The sequence below is a fragment of the Scomber scombrus genome, chromosome 14, assembly GCF_963691925.1.
Source record: "Scomber scombrus chromosome 14, fScoSco1.1, whole genome shotgun sequence".
NCBI classification, from domain to species: domain Eukaryota; kingdom Metazoa; phylum Chordata; class Actinopteri; order Scombriformes; family Scombridae; genus Scomber; species Scomber scombrus.
In genome coordinates, this window is record NC_084983.1 from 13,513,104 (window position 1) to 13,537,443 (window position 24,340).

General features: G+C 37.6%; 1 protein-coding gene across 1 annotated transcript in view; it reads right to left on the reverse strand.

The window, feature by feature from the left end:
• Nucleotides 1-24,340, reverse strand: part of cadm2a (cell adhesion molecule 2a) — a 215,037-nt gene that overhangs the window by 27,745 nt on the left and 162,952 nt on the right. Inside the window, exons 3-4 of the mRNA XM_062433537.1 lie at nucleotides 11,956-12,108; nucleotides 4,867-5,004 (exon numbers count right to left, since the gene is read on the reverse strand). Of these exons, the coding sequence (XP_062289521.1) occupies nucleotides 4,867-5,004; nucleotides 11,956-12,108 (291 nt within the window). The remainder of the gene's footprint in view (nucleotides 1-4,866; nucleotides 5,005-11,955; nucleotides 12,109-24,340) is intronic.

Genomic DNA, 24,340 nt, shown 5'->3' on the forward strand with positions numbered 1-24,340 from the left:
TATGCTTGTATGAATTTTTGTGTTTGTGCTGCATATGAATACAAGAGGGTTAATAAGTGTTTCGGTGTTATGCATCTTTTATTCATGCCACTGTGACTTGCAGGAGCCATCTTGAAATGACATCTTTAATGGTCATTGATCAACTCCACCCTAGGGAGCTGGACAGTATAAATGTAGTCCCAACACAGACTTTTTTAAAAAGTAGAGTGCAAGGTTGTCTAACACTGCTGAAATGACTGAACATTAAATTTTTAACTAGAAAACTGCTTTAAATCCCTGAACTTTACTCTTATTTTAATGTTCACAATGTCACGAGCTGTCTCATCAACTTCAACATCATCCCCTTTGAAATAAGCTCCAGGAACTCATTTTACTCAATAGCTCTTTCCAGCTGAAACCTTAGAATAACGATGGCCACCTTATTCTGTTCTCCGTCACAGTAGTCAAGGACAATTACCCATAAATGAAGAAATGGCTAGCGCTTTTTCAAAAGGTTGTTCAGTCACTGTTCAACTCTTCAGTGAACGGGAAGACTTGACTGATAGCATATTGAAAAGTCAGCAGACAACGACCTAAAATAGTGCAGAGAATGTCTGTGGTAATAGTTCCTTGTCCTTGACTAACAAGTTTGACAATAGAAAAAAGGATGTGACCGCAAGCAAATTTAAATCAAATCTCAGTGTTTTTTTCCTTAAGCCCCCTTGGGATAGAGCTATCGCATAACATGATGAAGCAATAACCTCCACAGTTTAGGTCGCAGCGTATGATAATACCCATCCGACAGCGAACATCCCCACCCTTATTTGAAATAAATATTCATTTCATCTCTGCCTTGCTTGGTCTCCACACAGCTCCCCCTGGTTCAGTGGTGTGTAAACAAGTGCTACATGTGGTGATATTGGCAGAGGTCTCTCAGGGTTACCGTGTGTAACTGAGATAGAAATATATCATTACTGGGTGGGGACTGAAGGGATCTGTGGGACAAAGAGACTGAAAAATAAGAATATTGGATTATGTTCCACGCACGCACACACACACACACACACACAAGCTTATGTCCTTACATGCAGGCTGTCTTCTCCATCTGTCTGTTTTGCTCACACAGACACACACAAGCGCAAATACACACATATGCAGACACACACTTAGCATAGGGTGTCCGTTAACTGAATGTGAATGGGTGATGGACTGCTCCAGTGGCTCTGCCGGTAATATAATCTTCTCTATTCCCCCAGATCCCACACCAATATGTCACAATTGTCATTTATTCCCAGCATGGCCGCCCACAATCAGATGGCTTTTCACATTGAACACACCCTGATCCTGTCAGGATGATGAACACTTCAAGTGCACTCACATATACACCTACACATACATGCATTGTGTATTAACATGTGATGCCCTCTGTTTTTGAATGTGCTCATGTTTATTTATTCAGTCTGTTTTAAATGTGGTGTCCTGGAAGGAAGTTAGAACATCAGAGAGAGGAATAAGAAAATAGCTTGCTGGGTTTGTTTGTTTTTTTCCTATTTAAATGCAACACACGTTTGCACACACATTTACACACAAATAAACTCTCTGTGAGTGTTATACATAACAAGTCGAACTGACAATGTCCAGATAATAACTCACACCTTTTTTTACAACAAGAAAGCAGACCAATTAGTGGCAGAGAGGCATTCATAGTGTGACAAAGAAGAAAACCTGTATGTGTCGATCATAATCTCAGGAACAGACTTTTTTGCCTGAACTAAACATGTCCTGAATATGTCTGACAAATGCACCACACTGGGTCACGAAGTGCTAATTATAAACTGACACTACTTGTCAGGAAAGACAAGGTATCAATCAAGAGATCAATATTTTGATCACCTTATACTTTTTCAAGGTTTATACTGTAGCTAGAAAATATCATGGTGACAAGGTCAGCCGCTTAGAGAAAACTACATATAAATGCTCATCTGTTTGGTTTGACTGGAGGTGACCTTTTGTGGTGTTAAAAATCAGATTGGGATTTGTCTCTGTGTGAGATCAACATAGCTTTTTAGCATAGAGGATGTTCTCAGGAAATCTGAATAAACACGATGACGTAATGCTTAAACATTATCTCTAAACAGTTAATTAAAAGGAAAGATATAATTCTATTTGCTTACAACTGTGTGGAAAACCAGCATTGATTTGGTCTTATCTGCTTGCCTATCTGGACTCTGGGAAGCCCTATGATGCAAGATAGCAGGATGAGCTGTCTGGGCTTAAGCTAGGGTAGAAAGGGTGTAATGGCAGACAGTGAGAAAGCTTCTCAGTGAATTCAGCAAGGGCTGAAACATCGCCTCCGATCGAAATGTCTGACGAGCCCCACAGCAGATCTGACAAGAATCTTCTAATCTCACATTTGTATAAAGTCTCATGGTTCTGTTTTCTGTTTTGCCACAATGTTGCTGTGATTTCTTTACAAAGAGACTACACAATATTTGTGTTCTTGTTTTCTTTCTTTTCAGAAATCATTATACTACATATAAACACACACACACACACACACACACACACACACACACACACACACACACACACACACACACACACACACACACACACACACACACACACACACACACACACACACACACACACACACACACACATATAAAAATAGCTTCCAAAATCCACTATCCATATCCTTTGTAGGTAAGGGACTAAAACCTTGGCACAGTGAATAACATACTGATATGAAGTTGTATAGACCCAAATTAGAGATTGTCGTGTGCCAAGTTGAGGAGAGAATTATAGCATCTGACCTTAATGAGAAAGTATGTCCTCTGGAGACAACCTTTACTTCAAACCACCACGGATATCTCTGACTACCTGCTAACTTTCTGTGATAAATTAAAAGAACATTATGTCCTGGCTAGGTTTCCATTTGCCTTACAGGGAGCTCTTCTCTCAGTAGTGGGCCACTGGGAGACGCAATAATCACCCATGGAGACACAATAAGCCTGTAAGGAAAAGTGCTTTCCTAATTAGTATATATTCCATTTCTATTCGCTTCAAGTTGGTGATGTAAAGCAGAGAAAAACTACTACAATATATTACTACTAAACATGGTGATTAGCTTAATTAGATTTAAAACATATATGCAAATTGGGGAACACAAAAGCGTAGCATTAAATAAGTAAAGACTGCTAAGATTTTTGTTTACAGGACATAGAAATGTGACAATGGTTATTGAACAGCTACAGGGATTTCATTTTCATTTTAATAAATGATGGGCGCGCAAACAAACAAACAAACAAATAAAATAGGAAGACTGTTAGCAGTTTGCATGCTGGCTCAACATTGTTTGGGGTGGAAAAAATACTCTTACACAGATAAGATGTGTAAAAATAAATAGCAGTGTAAAACTTATAAAAATACTGAAAAATAAGTTGTACATTAATTTAAGGATGGGAATAAATGTGCTACGAATAAAAGACAGACATAGTCAGTGTTGTCAGTGATACCAGAGATGCCAAATAACTGATAGCAGAAAGTATTAATATCAAAAGATAATAACCACAACCATGCATGTTTTGGAAAAAAATATTTTTGTGGTTTATTAGTCCTTTATACAGTATAAGCAGAGAAGGTCTGTGTGTTGTGCATGTGAAATGCCTCTCATGAAAAAAATTTGACTACATCTAATTGGGCATTTAGGATGTGCAACACCTGGCTGCTCGTTACTCTCATTACTGAGTTTCAGTGATCTGTTAGGTTATACAAAGATTATGACAATGTCCTCCCAAGTCGGCATTGTTTTCGTCAGTAATAAAAAAAGAATGCAAACCTGTGATTCTCCTTTCTATCTCTTTGTTTACACTCACAGTCATTTAAATTAGAAAGGGGTGATTTGCATTTTGTTATCTGCCTTTAATCTGCTCTATGAAACAACAGAGAAACCTTTGTGAAAGTAAAGCTCTGCAACTGTGCTGATGATCTGTGACAGTCCGTCCCACTGGGTTCTGCATTTTATTTGATACAGAACCGCATCTGTTTCTCTCTTCCTCAAAGACGTCATTTCATCATTTCATATTCTCTTTCATTCCCTCTGTCTCTCGCTCTCTCTTGCTTTCCCTTTCAAACAATTACAAAGTGGATGGTTCATCAAGTAGAACAGAGCAGGAGCTGGCTGGAAAGGAGGTTTGGAGTCCAGTCAGGGTGATTTAGAACAGCCCTCTGATAACAAGGGAGGTTAATGTATCGGTCTCAGGCCAGAGGACACATGCTGAATCTGCTCCATTAGAAACAACTTGTTCGGAACAAAAATACACAGTTGAAACATACACTGCAACAGTTTTATGGTGCCAGTTGAAATAGTCTAATCTCTACTCATAGCATACAATATTTAAGGGTACATAAATATTCATCCAGTTACTCATTCCAAAGCACAGTCCGAGCCATGCTGATCAATATTTTTTTTGTATCTCACTACACAGTGTAGGTGGGGATGAGAAAGTTTAAGACTGTAGGGCCAATTAGGTGGTGTGTTTATAACAACAACTATAGCCTGACATTAAAATATCAGTTAACCAGTAAATAGTTATAAACACAATGATGATTATTGTTTGTACTATAGTAAGTAAATAGATTTATTAATTGAGAAAAAGCTAAAATGATGCAAATAATAAGCATTTAGTCCAGTTAATGCGGAACATCTTTAATTTTGTTTCTCAAAATAGATTGAGAACATGATAATGTCAAAGGCAAACTATCATCGCCCAAAATGTGTCATCATTCACTGTGAATCTAATAAAACATACCATTATATTCTAAATGTCAAAATCTTCAACAACAGCTGTAATGCAGATGTGAATGCATACAAATGTTACATACCTAGGACCTCCTTGTCATTCCTGAACCAGCGCAGGTTGGCAGCAGGTTTGCTGCCCTGAGTGATGCAGGTCAGAGTGATGTGGTCTCCCTCCATGGCAGGCTTTGTCAGGCCATCGATCTCTGGCTTCTCTGGCACACCTGAAGGATGGAACAGAAATCACAGCGATGGAAATAATTCACACACAGTGGTATGTCGTTATGCAACAATAATATTATTATGCCATATTGGAGATTCTCCTCCAGCACGCCCTCCTACAGGGAGATTAGAGAGCAGACTACAGAGAAGCATCCCTGAGCAGTGTCCTGTTCGAGAACACACCAGGGAGGATTCTTGCAGACACATTAGTGGATAGTGTCCCTACCCACTGGGCCACCCCTCCCTTAACAGGGTCAGTTCATCCACCCTTTTTTTTTCTCAATTTTTCTTACTTTACTCTGGTGGTATTCTAGCCATAGAGATAATTTAGAATTTTTGGGAAATCTCTCTCTGAGATTTCTGTATCCACTGAAATACAGTGTGAATGTTTGTAATTCTCACAGAAATTTTAATTAAAAAAATTCAACAGCAATGTGTCTTCATGTTTCTCTGTACCCCTTTCTCCTGAAAATTGCATTTATATACAAATAAATTGCCAATACATTTTGCTCTCATATTCAGTATTTCACCTCCCATACACTGCTGCTTCCTGAAACTGAGACAGTTCATGCCCCCTTACAGGAAACACCTCTGAACTAAACTATAACACTATTTTCTGCAATTCCCACTTTCCCATAATCATATTACTACTCGGGATTGGTTACCTCATAGCCCCAATGCTGCAGGTCTATTTTCTAGGCATGGACTCTCTCATGACATTAAATCTGTTCCACATTGCTTTCCTATGAATCAAGTTAATTCCAGTCCCCCTCCATAAGAGAGAATCTCATTCAAATAGAAACCAATGGAAAATGCACAACCTGAATCCTGTTAATGTTACACCTGTTTTTAATAGCAATACCTGCCTTGAAATAGGCTTTGTTAAGATCATTAGGCTGCAAAGCACTTTACATGACCTCATTCTCAAGCTCTGTGAAACATGGTTATCCACAGATAATGCACTTCCTCTGGCTGAAGCACCACTGCCTAAATGTCTATACTCCCAGATCACTCGTACTACCTAAACAAGTTGGTGCTACTTCACCGGTCTATGGCTCCAACTACTCTTTTCATCACAGAGCTCATATTTGTTGCTCATCATTTCAGGTGCTTCTAAAATCCCTCTTTCCACCCTCACCTAACACAAACTTTCCAAAAAAACTTTACTTTTACATTGCTCTCCTACATCATTCCCCTGGAGCCTACTCACACATTTTCAGAGTTTATCTCAGATCTTGTGACACATGCTGACTTTATAAATAAAATTGGCAATTTTAATATTCATTTTAATGACACATCCAACGCACTAAACCAAGCCTCATTGGTACATTTTGTTTTACTCAGACTATCACTGAACCCACACACTGCAGTGGTCACACCATCGATTTAATTTTACTCCATGCTCTTTGTCACGGATCTTTCAGTCTCCTCCTCCACTTCATCATTATCCAATGACTCTCACTCTCTGATTCAATTTAATGTTCATATACCACCCATTTTTCAACATCACTGCCCTCTCAAAAGGAGTTGCATTATTAATAAATCAGTCATAGTAGCTCTCGAATCATCTTTTCCCGATGCTCTCACGAAACTGAATAATTAGACTGGCTCTCTGAACAGTTTAACAAATAAACTAAATAGCTCCTGACTAGGTGTGCTCAACTCTGTAGCCCCCCTTCAGGTTAGAAAACACACAAAACTTTACTCCATGATTTACTGATTCTACTCGGGCACTAAAACAATGATGTAGAAATTAAGAAAATATATGGTGCAATACAACATTAGAGATAATTCTGCCAGGCCTGGAATGAAACACTGCTTAAATACAAATATGCCTTCCGGCAAGCTAAATCTAATTATTACTCAGATCTGATGTCTAACAACAGACACAACCCCAGATTCCTATTCAACACCATGGATAAGCTCACTATAACAACCTGTTTCCCTGCTTTACAGCCAAGGTTTTTAACAACTTTTTCATTCCTGATTAGAAATTATATTAATGATGAGGCTGTGTCACTCTCCTTTGATCCCTCCCATCCACTACTTCTTTCTCATACTGATTACCAAACCATCAGCCATGTTTAATCCAACCACATATGTTCTTGATCCCATCCCTGACAACCTCATTAAAGATCTGTTCACTGTGATATGAAGTCATCTTCTTGACATCACTGATAAATCCCTTGGTTTTGGTATCACTCCCACTGCGTTCAAAACCGCTGTGGTTACACCATGATTAAAAACACCCAATCTTGTCTTCTAAAAATGAAACATAAATAAATAAATAAATAGACCAATCTAAAATCTCCCATTCATGCATGTCCAAACTGCTAGAAAAGATGGTGGCTAGCCAATTTACTGCACATCTATCCAGTAATAACTTTCTTGATGAGTTACAGTTTGGTTTCAGACCCAAACAACAGCCTCCTAAAATGTCTTAAGAGCCTTATTGGTCTCAAGAGGCTGGCATTTTCTTGGTTTTTATTCATACCTGAGAAATAGAACAGAAAGGGTTACATACAATAATATTATGTCTTCTGGCTCTTAGGCCAAATATGGTGTCTCACAGGGATCAGTACTCAGTCCACCTATTGTTTGTGTTTACTTGCTGCTCTTGAGTTATATTTTCAAAAAACACAACATAAGGTATCACTTCTATGCTGATAACAAAATGATATTGTACTATAACAGTCAGTGACTTCTCCCAGCTGGTACATTAGAGAAGAGTTTGTCAAAAGTCCATCTCTGGATGTGCAATAATTTTCTGCATTTGAATACACACAAGAACAAAATGCTGCTTGTTCGTCCAGCTAGATTTATTTCTCTGCTATATTCAGATCTTTTTACATACTTTTCCATCAATCTGATAATTTGATGGCTGCACAATTTCTGAGAAACACATACAGAACAGTATTCGATCCATTTTAGCCACATATCAACTACATAAAATGAACTGCTTTCCTTCACTATTGAAAAATAGTCCAAATACGTCCAATTTGATCAAATTCAGATACTGAAATGCATACATTCATAGCATCTCGAATAGACTACTGCTATGCACTTTTCTCTGGCCTACCTACAATAAGACAGCAACAAGAGGTCTTCAATTGGTTCAGAGCACAACTGCCAGAGTCCCCACAAGGTCTAAAAAGTTGGATCATATAACACCGGTACTGATGTCTCTGCAGTGGCTACTGGTTTATGCAAGAGCTGATTTCAAAATCCTTCTTCTTACCTATGGACTGTCTCCTTCATATACAACCTTATTGCTCCATATATTCTATCACATTCTTTACATTCCACTGGTGCCTGTTATTTAATCTCTCCTTGTTTCAGTAAGAACAGTTTTGGTGGTCAAGTATTTGCCCACCAAGCTCCACTTCTCTGAAATAATCTACCACTGCACATTCGGGAAGCAAGTTTTGTTGATATTTTCAAATCCACGCTGGAAACTTACTATGGCCTTTGCTAATTTCACCAGCTGTATCACAGAAGTATGAAGTCCTCCTTAACATGTAGCTACTCCACTCGTTAGATTTATATTATCTCTCTTTAACTCTTTTACTTTTACATGTAATATTGTGTACTTTTTTCTGTTGTTTTTATTGAGTTGCAAAGTGTACAAGGGTAATGTCAAGTGAAATTAAAGTTGATAAAGTAGTCTTTATACAGGATCTATACGGTATGTGTCTGTGCATGTCTGTGTCAAGTTGCAACCTTCAACGGTTGTGAATGTGAAATTAATTTGTGCTTGAAGTCACATTTGTTGGCATTGTGGCTTAGCTTCAAATCGAAGCACTGCATTTTAAATTCATATTTCTATCTTTTTTCATTTATGTTGATGAAGTTCAAGCAAAGGTGTGTGTGTGTGTTAGTATATATATGTGTGTGTGTGTGTGTGTGTGTGTGTGTGTGTGTGTGTGTGTGAACAGAGGTAGTTATGTAGTTGTACAGAAAATGTTAGTTACCAGCCTTTCCCATAATGAGTGTTTTAAGTGTGTAGTGTCTGCCCTTCTAATGTCAATGAGCAATAAGTCTGCCTCAGGCTGAGTGACTGAAAGGTCTGTCAGTCAATGCAATTGACTGACTCTGGCCTTGTCTGTCTAACCACCTCCAGTAAGGTTTATTACCAGACTTTAAGGTCCTCCCTTTTCTGTTTACCAGCATTTGAAGGAACAAATCCTAACAATGGAGTGCTTGGTAAATGTAGTGAGAGAGCTATCTCTCCTAATCTTATGTAATTTTCAATGTGTATGATTTTATATGCTATTGGTTCACTGCCTAGTTTTTAAGTGTGAAAAGTTTCACTATATCAAACGACTGCATTGTGCAGTGTGTGAATGAGTAAATGTGGTTTCACTCAGAAGAGTTTTGGATGGTTTTTCATTCCAGACTAAACGAGAGCAGATCAAATACAACATTCATCTTATACAGTCACGTTCCCCTTGGGTGGCTAGAGGCTGCAAAGCTTTAATCCTTCTCTCTGTTGGTGTGTGTGTGAGTGTTAGGTATTGTTGGTGTACGTTTTTTTCTACTCATTTGTGCATCATAGATTTATCTGTGCTGTGGTGCCGATGTGTGTGTGTGTGTGTGTGTGTGTGTGTGTCTGTTTAAGCATGACTAACAGTGTTTTCAAGACATGAAAAAGAAATGAGAGCTTGATTTCTGATGCATGGTAAAAAGACTGGATTTCACTGATAGTTTCCTGTGGTCATTGTGAACACACCGCTTTATGAGAGAAGAATAAGTAAGTTACTATCATGAATTGAAATTTAGAGATGTGTTTGTGGATAGGTTAGGTTAGGTTAGGTTAGCCAAGTTTTATTTTTCCGATCATTCACAAAATAAATTCACAAGAATTTTTCATGAATAATTTCTTATACAGATTAAACAAACAAAACACAAAGAGAAAAGGAGATAGGATATATATACAAAACAATTAATGTGTCATCATTCTTTCTTCATCCCTATCTGTTTCTCTTACAAATTATTTATTCTTTCTCTTTTATTCTCTTTTATTTTCTTTGACCGAAAAAAAGTGTAGACTGAAGCCTAAGCTTATTTTGTCTACCCTTTTTAACAACATCAATTCAGTTTCTTCAAACAAAACTTACGCCAGTAGCAGTGACTTTTAAAAATGACAAAGTAAAATAAATTAACACATTTTTTTTTTGTTTTTCAAAGGTTTTCACAACAAATTAAAAGCATAAATATCCAGATACCTGATTTCAACAATTCACAAATCCCAATATTCACTTCTTACATAACTTTCTAATGTTTTGGTTTTAAATAATTTCTTAAATGTACCCATATTTTTGCTTTCTTTCAATTCAAAATTGATATGTCCGGATTGAACGCAAAGCCTAATGTTGTGCACTTTTAGACAAGCTAGCAACAAGCAAATGTCAGGCAGTCCTCACTGACATTGTACCATTGGATTTCCATGAGCAGTTCAAAATTTCAATTTCAGATGACCAAATACCTGAAAACTCATGACACTGACCTTTTCCACTAATTAGCAAATGTTTGCATGCAAACACATGTTAACAAGGCAAACATTATACATTTTCATTGTGTTTATTGATTTAACTTGTAACACTACTATTTGTATACTCTAGAATTGACCTTAATCATTGAGTGATGTATTGTATTTATGAACCTTTGTTCAAATTTACATTGTAATAGATAAACACCTGTGTGTAATTATTCACCCAAATATTTTGACAGTATTTATATGTGAAGTTCACATCTTATTGTCTGTTCATTTATGAGTTGGTATTTTTGTCCAAATCATTTTCAATGTTTTCATCCCCTGTACTCACTGTGCTGGCTCACAGCAACAGATAAACCAGGCTTTTCCCAGACCATTTTGTGTATTTATCTCCCTCTCTGTTTCCTGGCTTGCACCATTAACTATTGTTCAGCATTGCAAAATAATTTTCTCCATATCCTTATTGAGCAGTAGCCTTTAATGTCTTTAATTCTCGGAACGCTTGTTAACACAGAGAGCCAGCTAATGGTCCTGGAGTGCACAACCACATCTATTAACATTAGTGAAAACTAATTGGCAAAATAATAAGCCCGGTGGCGGGAAATGAGACAATGTTTGTGTAGGGGGATGATCACAACACAAACATTACTAAAGGGAGGAAGAGCTTAATAGCATGCCGGTCTATAGAAAGCATTCAGACAAAATATAACCTCCAGGAATGCTGCGCAATTGCCTGGAGTTCAAATTTTAGTAATAATGTTTTAAAATCAAAACATACACATACTGAAATACACATATGATATAATCAGGGTATTCATGTTCATACAGATGTTTTTATTCCAGAGATTTCACTACAATATAAAAACTATCAAAAATGCTCAAAAATGCCCTCATTTTACAAACTTTAACTAATAATCTGGATCTGCACAAAAAAAATGTCCACCCAATTTCATGAAAACATGAAAACCTTGCCTTTTTGAACCCATGTTACATCTGATGATTTTGTTTATTCAGCTACATAAAACTTCCAGATTAAACAGATTTTAAAATTGGTCAACTTGTCTCTCTAGGATTCTGTACTGTGTGTTCAGCAAATCCTATGTGGAGAAGTTAGTAGAAGATGGAGCAATACCATTTTTTCCACAAACGGTAGCCTACTTAAGGACCATAAGGCACTGCAAGCACAACTTTGTGTGAGGGGCACAACTTTTTCTTCTGCTCACTAACTTTCCACTATTGCTTGCTCTACAAACTGTGGTTTGGATGTTACTTGTCAGAAATCTAGGATTAAAAAAAAAAACCCCATGGTACCCTACACAGGTTGAAGATATGTGTGTGCAATCACAAAATGTGTTATGACACCTCATCGCAGAAGAACTCATTTCTGTTAAGTAACAGTGTATCCACAAATAAACATTTCTTTTAAGCAAGGGAGTGAAAAATTAGATTCTGTACTTACCTAGAACAGTCAGGTAGGCTTTAGCTGTTCTGACAGGCATGGTGAAGAGAGAGCAGGTGTACATGCCCTCATCAGTCAGTGTGACATCATTGATACTGATGGTCAGCTCTGACCACGATGCACGTACCAGCTCAATCCTGTTGTCCCTTAGAGCTGGACAGAGAGACAAAGAGAGACAGTCAGTTACTAAACAGTTATGCAAATATCAGCAAATCAAACTGATGAGGGCTACCTTATCAGCATTATAAGCAGACACACTCAAACTCTATTTTAATGCACAATTGAAAGTTAAAGTTACATTAGATACAGTTTATATACATACAAAACAGTTTAGTTGATTTTTTTTTTCTGGTGCTTGTAACATCTATACTTTGTTGTATTATGCTTTTTATATTGCAACAGAATACTTTGTATACTATACACACACATTTTAACTGTTTACTGCTTACTAAAAGAAACAAATAGCCAAATCAAACTGTGTGGTGTACATTATGTATGTAAAAATATATTTTAACACATAAACAACATAAAAATCATTTTGAAACGTGATGTGAAACCGGAATTTTCTTTTGAATCTGAAAGTACAGCTCTTTAGTATACCATACATGAGGTCCTCTCTGCTGGAAGCCCTTGTAGACATTTTACTTATATGAAAATGTAATCTTCCAAAAGACATAACGGCAATGGAAATCAATACTGCAATAAGGGGCTGGGATAGAGTCCTAATGAGAATTTGGCAAGATGTGAGAGCTGAAATGGATTTGCTGAAATTAGATGGCTAGTTGAAAGATACTCCACGGTCTTCAAACAAGACTTCATACTTCTGTGATACAGTGGGAGAACGTGCTACAATTTTAAAATGTGGTGACACCTTAAATACAACATGATTCATGCCTGCTGTGTCTGAGGAGTGCATTGAGAAATACAAAACCAAACCACCTAAAAGTGCATCAGGAAAAGACCATGGATTTTGAGGCTGCTAAAAATTTCATTCACTCTGCTGCTGTGGCCTTGGCTTCAAGCCTTCCTTTTGCAACTACAACACCTTTCTACAAGCCTTATTTGATATGAGCAGCCAAGGCAACTTTGACTCGCCTTTCACTCTCCATCAAAGTGACTTGAAGCAAGTGCAGTATACTGTAAGTGTGTGTTTGCATGTGACTGTGAGTGTTTAGATTGAGCGGAAAAGAGGTATGATTGCATGTGTACAGGTGTTTATATTTTCTTTCATGTTTGGCCACATGAAAGAATATCTTATGGTCATTTGTGAGAAATCACAAAGAGCAGAGTACCCTGGTTTTGCAACCCCTCTGCAAAGATTTAAAAAGTTAATGCCATTACACAGTCTGTTTGTAGAGTACTTTAAAGTGTGGCTGACTGAATGGTGAGAAACGATAGTTTCTGTGCTTCGACATCCTAAAGCTTTAAAGCCAGCATTAAAAGTAATTTCTTTCCCCAAATGTTTCTGTAACCCACACAAATCATGTAACCTTGATTAATTTATACTGTACATCAAACACTATTTATAAGGATACAAAAGTATAAAAAATATAAAGAATGTGTTTTATGATAAGATTTACCAAGGATATAAATTATAGTAAGTCATTAAATTAAAGGTCTTTTTTTTTTTTTTTTTTTTTTTTTACATGCATAACTGTTTAAAAAGTATCTTGTGGTGATTCATTCTCTTGCCAGGTTCTGAAATATGCTTGATTGATTAAATAAATGCCAACTGCTATCAGCTTTACCTACTTACAGTTAATGTATCAGCTATTGGTAAATGTCTAGCCCTTGAGGTTACTGTGAAAGGTGGTGTCAAGTACATATGCTGCATTCTTTTTACAGCTTCTGTGTACACATGCTGCAATGATCAAAGAACTGACAAATATAGAAATGTCTCAGCGAGCATGTCATTTGGCTCAGCCAAGGGACGGATATCTTTGCTTTACTGGTTCCAAGCTAAACATCTACAGTTAATGGCAGTAGAGTTGTAATCAGTTTGGCTAAACAACAGCTGTTCTCTTTCATTTGTTATTGCATTTGTTCTGTCCCTTCCCATCCCTTGCACCACCAGTTATCTATACATTGAGCTCAGGCGCACTACACATAGTGCGCCTGAGCAGGCGTGACATGTTGATATGAGAACACGACATATCTTTAGGCTTGGCAGCAGTGACAGTTCATTCCTGCTCCTATACATGTGTGTGTGAGAGTACACATGGTCATCAATGCAAGACCACCAAATTAGTTTTAGTCTAACGCACTGCCAGTTCTGCTAATGGTGAAACCTGTCCTGAAAAAATAGTTGTTGTTTCATTCAGTATGTACAGTATACGCACCGTGTCTCATCAAAGCATACATGTAGACAAAGAACAGATTACTTGAACTGATTCTGGACAAAGAACAGTTTCTCTTTGATTTTCTATATCTTTCTGTATTCCATTCTGTCAGTATCTGTTTCTCTCCTTCCTCCCACCTGCAGACCTCATTCTGTCGACTCAGGCAGCTCAGCTAACCTGCAAATGTGTACAAGTTAAACAATGCCTCAATTCAACTGTTGTCTTATTTGCTCTGGGCTAGGAAGTATGGGCAGGCAAATATTAGAAAATACATTTACTGTCTTTCCTCTCGCTCCTCAACAGCCTGTTTGAGGTGTTTGTTGGTATGAGATTGAGCGACATGGATTGAAAGATAGGTACATTGAATATTCTGACTACTCGATCAATTCAGAACCTCAGCTTCGATGAGCTGAACATTTATAACGAGAAAGATTGTAAAAATAATTGTAAAGTGACTTGGCTGAATCAATGTGACTGAATAACGGCTAAAATGAAAATGAACAAACCAAAAAAAAACTGCATGATATAGCAATTAACACAGATATTATTAAAATATGTCAAGACCCCCTGAATATTCTAATCATTCAAATCAGATTCTGGATTCAGTAACCTCAACCATGTTTTAAGTGTTGCTTCTGCATTTTTTCAGTGCTTACAGGCGGAGCTCTAGTTAGTTTTGACGCCAAAAAGCAGTATCATCGTGATCCCCCTGGAAGGGTGGATTCAGGCTGGATTTAGAGACATGAAAGGCATTATATATAACCATGAAATCATGATGTAACTGGTAAGGATACTATGATGTACTCAGGAATACAGAAAAAAACATTTTCCCCTTTGATTAAATCAAATGAATAAAACAGGTCACACAGGGCCAAACCAGTGGGACCAGTCTGTCATTTTGTAACTTAACACCAGGTTGTTCCTCTCTAAAGCCTGTTTCACCTCTAGGTGTGGTCACAGGTGCATTCTGTTGCACCTGAAAACACACCCAAAGGTGATGACAGCAAGGCAGGAAGTCACTGGAGGTAAGCAAAAATAACATTTTCAAGGGGATGTTAAGTTTCTTTTAGCAGCGGGTGTTTGAGATGCTAAAGACCATTTATATATAGCAATAAGAATCCATGTTGAATGGAGACACATCCATATACACAGACATTCATACAATGCGTATGGCTCACATTTTTTATTAGATTTTTTTCACATTAAAATCCACCCACAGTTTTCCTCCATCTTTTTTCCTCTCACTGTTCCTCTTCTTAACAATGCAACCTCCTGTTCTTCTCTCATTCTTTAAAGTAAGTCCAGGGTAAAAGGTTGGACATCGACAGAGAGAGCAGAGGAGAGGAATGTATGCTTTACTATTTGTCTGCGTTGGTGCTACAGCTGCTTTCCATCCATTAGAGACCATTAGTGCCGACAGTCCTGAATGTGGAGGACGGCATTGTTGTCAACATCAAAGAGTGGTGGATTTGTATTCTACAATAACTACTTACTGAATGAACAACCATATTTTTGCTCATTTAGCCTCGGTCTGCAACTCTTTTTGTATACAGAAAGACAGACAGAAAGCAAAGCTTCACTTTTAAGCATCAAAGCTTGATTTGTTTCTGCAACAAATGGTCAATACACCTCTGTTTATTTTGCTACTTGTTAAGAACAGAGAGCTTAGTGTATGTGTGTGTTTGTGACAGAGCATTGTCTTTTATACATGTATTTGCCTTAATCTCAGCAGAACTAACACAGAGTACCATAACAATTTTATGAGTTTGCAAAGGCAGATGCAGCTTGACGTTCAGAGACCCAGTGGGGGCGCAAAGATTTCTCATCTAATTACTGATACTGATGACCGCTGGCTCAGAGGAGCTGACCGCGTTGAGGTTTCCCTGAATGCAGCCACGAACGATCAGATAACAGACAGCAAACAGCCATAACACCAAGATTTTCTGTTCCCAAACACTATATTCAGAGAGCATCAGAACATTGTGAAAGTGTCAGCCATGGCTTTTTTTTCTATCTGTAGAGGATGAGAAGAAAGGCACATCTTTGAAAAGGAAAACTGATACAGAGAGAAACTGCACAGAGAGAAGGTCAAAGATGTCTTGCTTCCTTTAAATGAGAAGTGACATTTTTATTTGCAGGGAAGGTGTTCATTCAGTTGGTGAAACTGAAACTGACTGTGAATGGATAAAAATATATGTTTGCACAGCGTTAGTGCTACAGTTAATACATTAGTTCATTATTTATTTTTTTTGTTTTATAAAGGCCAGAAGGAAAATCAAGTCCTTTATACAATTTGACCATAACAGTTGTATCTGCCATTTCTGACCAGGTATACAATAAATGCCTTTTAGCTTGGCACTCTGTGATCATTCAGCTGTTGAAATGGTAGCTTGCAACTGTCGTTATTTGGCTTGTCTTATTTGGTATGAGTGTGATGATTTTTTTAGACAAGCTCTGTAATGGTTTTGCATGTAGTCCTCATAAAGGCCATTTATGATGGAAATAATGATATTTAGCATGATGTGTGAATTTGGATATGAGTTGGATTCGGATTGACCACTAGTATATGGGTTAATATGGCATTTGTAGGCCGACGTATATCTATGCTGCTCAGGTTTTTTAGTTGTATCTTACATTTTTCAGTAGTATGTGTGTTGTACTTGAGCAAAACGTTAATGTAAATCTATGTTTTTTTTTACCCAAAATAACTTTTTTATGTAAATGTGGGAGGAGGGGGGCACTTCAAGTTTTGCCACTATAGGGAATCACACTGTGTTATTTCCAGGCCTGTTCCTCAGAGGTAACACATTTTTCACCATTTCCTAATAATTTCCAACATGCTTCTTGGAAAGAAGAGTCCTTTTTTTCTTTTTTTTTCAAAAAATGATGAAATAAATGTAATAATGAATTGCTAACATAACCTGTAGAGTCTTTTAGTTGGTACACAGCAGGTCTGCAGAACATGCAGCTTTGAATTTTGACTACAGGCAAGCATATAATTAAATATATATATTATATATGGAGACTGAAGCTTTAAGTAATGAATAAAACATAAGTATTAATTTGGAATTTAATGGAGCTTTTCTTTAAGAAAACTCATATTTTAACCCAAAATATACAGTTTGGAATCTAACAAATTATTAGGAAATTCAGGACTCAAAATATGATGTAACTGAAAAATGTACTCAATTAGAAAGAGGTAGCCTGCATCACATTAAAACTGAAATCTGTAACCACATATACAGAGATGAGCACACATCTGATCTCATGTTTACATTTGTACAGCAGAAAAAACAGAGCTGATATTTGTCTGACAGCAGTTTCTCTGATCCACAGGCAACACACACAATCAATGACAACTATACAAATCCCTGCTTTTAATTACTGTACTTGTCTGCTTTTCTAAATACAATGCAAACGCAAGTACGTAGAAACAGCTTGTTTCACTAAAAGCTGAATGTTACTCCCACAGACAGACTTGTGCAAACAAAGGTGACAAAGAAAGAAGATGCAGCTTGCTCAAGGTCAAAGAAAAACTTTGTCTGTATCTTTCAGAGATGATAACTGAATCTGAAAGCTCTAAATGCCTCCTTCAATCCTCTCCTTTATCCCACCAAGGTCTGTATTTTCTGTTTGTGTTTTTTTTTCACCTCATGGTTGTTGGCATGCACTTAAATGTGTTCTACTTACCAGGTGACAGGAATATATTTAAACCATTTAGTGAAGTGATGGAATGGATGGCATCAGTAATGTTAAACAGATGACTGCAAAAATAATATATATTTCTGAAATGTATTGTTTTCATAAAGCTGCACTTTTTTCTCTTCTTCAGTCTTGTGTATGTTTGTTCAGACATTGTTTGTATCTAAATTCAAAAACCACACCAGTGCATTTGCATGCTTCGTATACATTTCCTGCATTGAATTAGAAAAGCCTGCTGTAGGCTGCTCTCTGCTTTAATTACTATTTTGCTGATTCTGGCTGATGTGCTGCGGTGCGTTCTGGTTGTGGTCAGAATCTCAGCTGAATCTCAGGCTGAGCAACAGCACCTTCTTTTCCCTCAACACTTCCCAATGAATATGATCTTTTAGACAAGATCTATGTTTGCTAATTATTTGTTTTGCGATGTCCAATTTCTTTATTTTTCTTTCTTTGTTTACAACATGCTGTATTTGTGAATGTAGGTTATTTGCCAGTCCTATGAATGCACATTAAGCACAGTCAAAAAGGCATAACAGAGCAACCTTTCTGTCTTCTTCAAACACAATTACTATGGAGCTTAGTCTTATGGTTGAATGCCCAAATCTGACTTTAATTTATGCTTAGAGTTAGTCACATTTAGTAGTAAATGCTGTAAATGCCTGTTTCATTTTGATGACTTTTGCCCTATAATGCAGAATGACAAAGATCCCAATGAACCTTCACATTTACAACACTTGGCGATCATTTAATATTTTTCCTTTGTTTCAGACCAAGGGAACAAAACTGCATGTGTGGGAAGCAGGTCCAAAAAGCTTTTTTCGCGCCTCCACATAAGGAAACCAAAGGAGTCCATTATCACACACAGCCAATGGTTTTCTGATTCATCAGTATGTTAACAGAGCCTCACTAAAATTGCAACACATCACCATGCATGCTGAAGACTGCAGCACACCAGATGCAGTACATCCTCTATTTTTGTGCAGTAACCATTCATATATGTAGACATATATATCTAAATTCGGTGCATATCAAGCAGCTATCCAAAGCTACTCTCCTCCACCATACAAAGCAGCTGGTGAGCAAATATGGTGTGTGTGTGTGTGTGTGTGTGTGTGTGTGTGTGTGTGTGTGCATATGTGTGTGTGCATATGTGTGCGTGTATATGAAAGGCACTTACATTTGTACATTACAAAAGCATTTATTGTATAGCCATACAGAGTGCATGCATATGCAAATAGCCATGACTCTAAACTGACTCAGTTAAGCTTATAATGTTTTCACATTTCCCTTCGTCTTTTTATTTCTCTTCCCTTCCCTTTTCCTCCCTGTGTGCCATTTCCTCTCTCATCCACTACCGTCCCCTCCGACTCTGTCCCTTCATCTATCCAGGGACTGTATGTATTAGTGTAGAGCCTCAGCAGGTGTTTGCTCATTCAAGTGACACAGTTTTATAATGAGAAAAGTGCAAATTTCAGAATATACATTCAGCTGCCTGTGTCTGAATGTGACTGTTCTCTTTTTCTTGTCAACAACTCATCTGGGGACTTGAGTTTGTCTATGTCTATGTCTTTGTGTGTGTGTGTGTGAGAGAGTAAGGGAGCGGCAGAGAGAAAGACAGAGAAAGAGAAGCAAACAGAATGCAATGTTTATTGAACAGCTTAATGTATATTCTGTATCTCAGCCATTTCCCAACCCCCATTACCTGTTCCGAGGCACACCAGCTTTTTAAAATGTAAAATGTGCCATACTCCATATGGTAATTGGCTTGTGGAGATTTTTCCTGTGACAGAAATGATTTCCTTTCATCAGTTTCCACCTGCCATGCAGAGTTCAGTGGGACACCTCCACTAGACCTACTTCATTAAGTCCTTGTGAGAAGCGGGTCAGTGAGGAGATTGTTTTTGCCTATAAAACCTGTTGTACTTTGCAAAGGGATACATTTTCCCCCGGCAGCTCAGGAAGGGAAGAACAGGTCCCTTAGTCTATAAGGAGGTTCATATTTTTCTAGGGTGTGCCCACTACAGCAATCCCTTTAAAATGACTTTGGAAAGCTTTGGGAAGAAAGTGGACAATCTTTGTAGAGCTACCTCTTCATTTTGCTGATGCTGAAAATTCCTTTCAAACAACTCTGAACTTTTTTTTTTTTTGTGTAAAATGATCATTTCTTTTCCCCAACTCCATGCTCCAGAACTTTTTTTTTTTACGGAAGAGAGAAATGAATAAGCCTGCCACTTAATGTGAGCTAATTATTCCCTTTTGCCTCAGGTACTATTCTCTACACCTCTCAAATGATAAGTGGCTCTGCTAATAAAGGCAGTAATAACTGGATCCTTTGCTTTATTTGACAATCCAGTCTCTTTCTCACCTTAACCTGCTTGACAGCCATACAGCAGAAAAAAACAGAGCTGACATCTTCCTGACACAAGCTTCTCTGATCCACCAACAGCACACAATCAATGACATGCAGATCTCTGCAGATCTCTGCTTTTAATTATTATACCTGTCTGCACCTCTACATTCAATGTAAATACCAGGAAGAACAAAAGGCTTTTTTTATCAGAAGCTGACTGTTATATAGACATGTGGAAAGAAAGAAGATGCAGCTCGCTCAAGGTCAAAGAAAAAGTTTGTCTGTGTCTTTCTGAGGTGATAACTGCGTCTGAAAGCTGTCGTAAAATGCCTCCTTAATTCCTCTCGTGTATCCCACCAAGGCCTACATTGAGTCTCCTTTTTCCTATTTTTCTTGCTCTCATGTTTTATGGCCCTTGTCTTGGAGAGAGGGGACTTGTTAGGGATCTTTGGAGATTTACAATCAGTTTTTTCCTATCAGAGAGAACACCGTAGCAATCTTCAGGATGATATGAAAGGATTTTTCATAGAGGCACTCTTCCAGGAAAAAAAAGACAGCTGTCTAAAAAGTTTAACTTTCCTGCTAAGATTACGTTTTGAGAGAAAGTTCTTCTATCTGTTTAATAAAAAGTCTGTCAGGCATTTCTCATTTTGTTATTTACTTTGGAAATTTTTTAAAAGCCTAGCCCCTAAATTGCTCAGGCACAGATACTCTGAATGCATCAAAGTTTTCATGGTTGAATACTGGGGAGGTGGAATGCTTGACATTCCACCTGCACTCACGTATATATGTGCACTTACAAGCAGACACACACACGCATGCACGCACGCACGCACACACAAACACACACACACACACACACACACACACACACACACACACACACACACACACACACACACACACACACACACACACACACACACACACACACACACACACACACACACAGCCAGAAAATTGATTCAGCCAGCTGAATATTTGACATCTGAGGACCCAAATAGTTTCATATTCAGCAGCTTGGGCATCTAAAATTGAGCAGTTGGCCCTTAGCTGTTCACCCATAACACTAATCTTAATGTTTAAACAGATTCAATCAATGTGCAGATGGCACAGTGTCGGCAGAGATGTCCACCACAGGTAGGCACTTTGGCAATTTTACAAGCAACATCAAAATTATTACACGTATATAAAAAAGCTGCAGGTACAGTTACATTACACGTTGTGACATTATATTGCATAATGTACCAATGCAAACATGTGCAGCTGTGCTCTTAAATTGAGACTGAGGGGAATATCATAGTCACTGTCACTATGACCTTTTGATGGTCAGTTTGTCGTTGAAAGAGAAAAAGAAGCCACGGCCAGTCTAATAAAAGAGGACTGTAAAGACTGTAAATGTGACCACAATTAAAATTATATATCTCTATTTTAAATCATTATTCAAGCATTTTGTTACCTATACCAAAGAAGTCATTGTAAAATAATGTAAGCAAGATGAAGTGTTACCTGTTGTGAGCTTGAACTGTCTTGAAATAATTTCCTGTTGTCAGAAAGTGAATAATACTGAATGATAATGCAATCAATTCCACAAAAAACACAAGTATACTATCTTAAAAAATATGACTTTGAAGAATGAGGCACGGGGTGCCACTGTCTTATCCTGAAAAGCACACAAATTCTCTTTTGTATGACCTGCACCCTAATGTCAAGCTGCTAATTAAGTAAACACTGATACTGTGGCTTGGAAATAAATACATCTTTTTTTTTTATACAGGCCAGCATGTGTTCATGGTGCTTTTAAGGACAGGTAAGGAAGGATCAAGGGTTGAAAAAGATGAAAGGTTGAAAAGACCAAGGATCAACGGTTGAAAAAGAAATTGCAAATGTGGGTGTCAGGAAAGAAATTGGATAAAGAAAGGATTGGCAAATTACAATAACCATATTGAATAAATGATTTAAATGTCATACCTTAGCCAGTGCTCACACAGAATAAGCCCACTAAATAGGCCTGCAAATTCTGCCTAGAAAGTAATTACACGTAAGTTCTTTCTAGTATGGGAATAACGAATAAATTGTAATTATGCCTCATTGCTAAATTTCTCCATCCAAGAAATAAAGCTATTATCAAGTCTTAAATTACGTGAAACCAAAAGAGCAATTTGTAAAGAGATATTAGCTTCTTTTGAATCTTATAGAAAGAGAGAATCCCTCTTGCCCAGTACTCATCTTTCTCTCTTGCTGGCAAAGCACAGCTTAAGTTCCTCAGTTGTAAGTGACAGAAAGGACAAAATTGGCTACTTTCGTGACAATGACTTATTTGAAATTCAAACAACTCTTCACAGCCATCGGAGAACCTCATCAGGAGACAAGAGTAGTCTCTTTCATCCGACTAAACGTCTTGGGGGTGAGCCTCAGCCCTGACATTAAACAACAAAAGCAGCGAAACTGGCACCACTCAAAGCTCACACTCAAACTGTAAAGGAGCCAGTTTCTGCATTTGTCTTTGAAAAAGCAGTATGTTTATGCTAATGTTTCATGGTTGACTTTAATAGAGGATGTAAGTGACACTTTGTGATATGACACATGCGCAAAGACAACTATCTGTTGAATAAGAAAAAACAGATCAAGGTCTAGTTTATTGATCTAATCTAATGTATTTTATCTGTGAGCTTGCTACTTATTCCATGAGAAATTATCAACATTTTCAAAAAGAGTTGTATGTTGATTGTTGCTCATTTTACAGTCCACATTTTTGCACTGACTTCCAAATAAAAATAATAATACAAATTACATAAGAAAAACTCAGACAATAAGTCAAATTGTGTTTAAAAATACCCAGTATGAAGAGTACAAACTACTGTATGCTGGTACAAAGAAAAACTACTTGTTATAGAGTAAATTATGCAAAAAGTTGCCGAGTTGGATATATTTTTGAGCAACTGTGAGCTTGCCATAATCCCCATCTTCTTTTTCTCAACAGGCAGCAAGGAAAATTAATCTGAAACCTACTGTGCTCACAGGCATTTGCAGCTGAGTCAAGTTAAGTCAAGTCAATTATATTTATATAGCGCAAAATCACAACAGAAGTTATCTCAGGGCACTTTTTACATAGAGCAGGTCTAGACCGAACTCTTTGATTTACCGAGACCCAACAGTCCCCCATGAGCAAGCACTTGGCAACAGCAACAGCAAGGAAAAACTCCCCTTTAACAGGAAAAAACTTGAGCAGAACCGGGCAGTAGGTGGGCAATAATCTGCCTTGACTGGTTGAGTTGAGAGAGAAAGAACGAGAGGGAAAGAGGAGAGAGAGAGACACAGAGAAGCACAGCAACAAAAATAATAACAATAAAAACCAATAAAAAATAATATGAGCATGACTAATAATGATAGAAGTAGCAGTGGGCAGTGGGCAGTGAGAGTGAGTTAGAGACTTGTTGGGGCAGCCTGATAAAGAATTACAGTAATCCAGCCTAAAAGTCCCAAATACGTGGACTAGTTTTTCTGCATTTTGTTGAGATTGGATGTGCCTGATTTCGGCAATATCATGTGGGTGAAAAAAGACAGTTCTTGAAATGTATTTCATGTGGGAGTTGAAGGACATATCCTGGTCAAAGACAACTTCCATATTCATTACATTGGTACTGGAGGCCAGGGTAATGCCATCCAGTGTAGCTATATCATTAGATAATGTGTTTTGAACGTGTTTCAGCTGATTATGATAACGTTCGTTTTGTCTTAGTTTAGGAGCAGAAAACTGCAGGTCTACGAGGTCTTTATGTCGTTAAGGCATGCTTGGACTTTAGTTAACTGATGAGTTTCATTTGGCTTAATTGATAAATATAATTAGGTGTCATCTGCATAACAATTACAATTTATGAAGTGTTTCCTAATAATATTACCTAAAGGAAGCATATATAAGGTGAATATTATTGGTCCATGCACAGAATCTTGTGGCGCTCCGTGTCTAACTTTTGTGTGCATGGAAGATTCA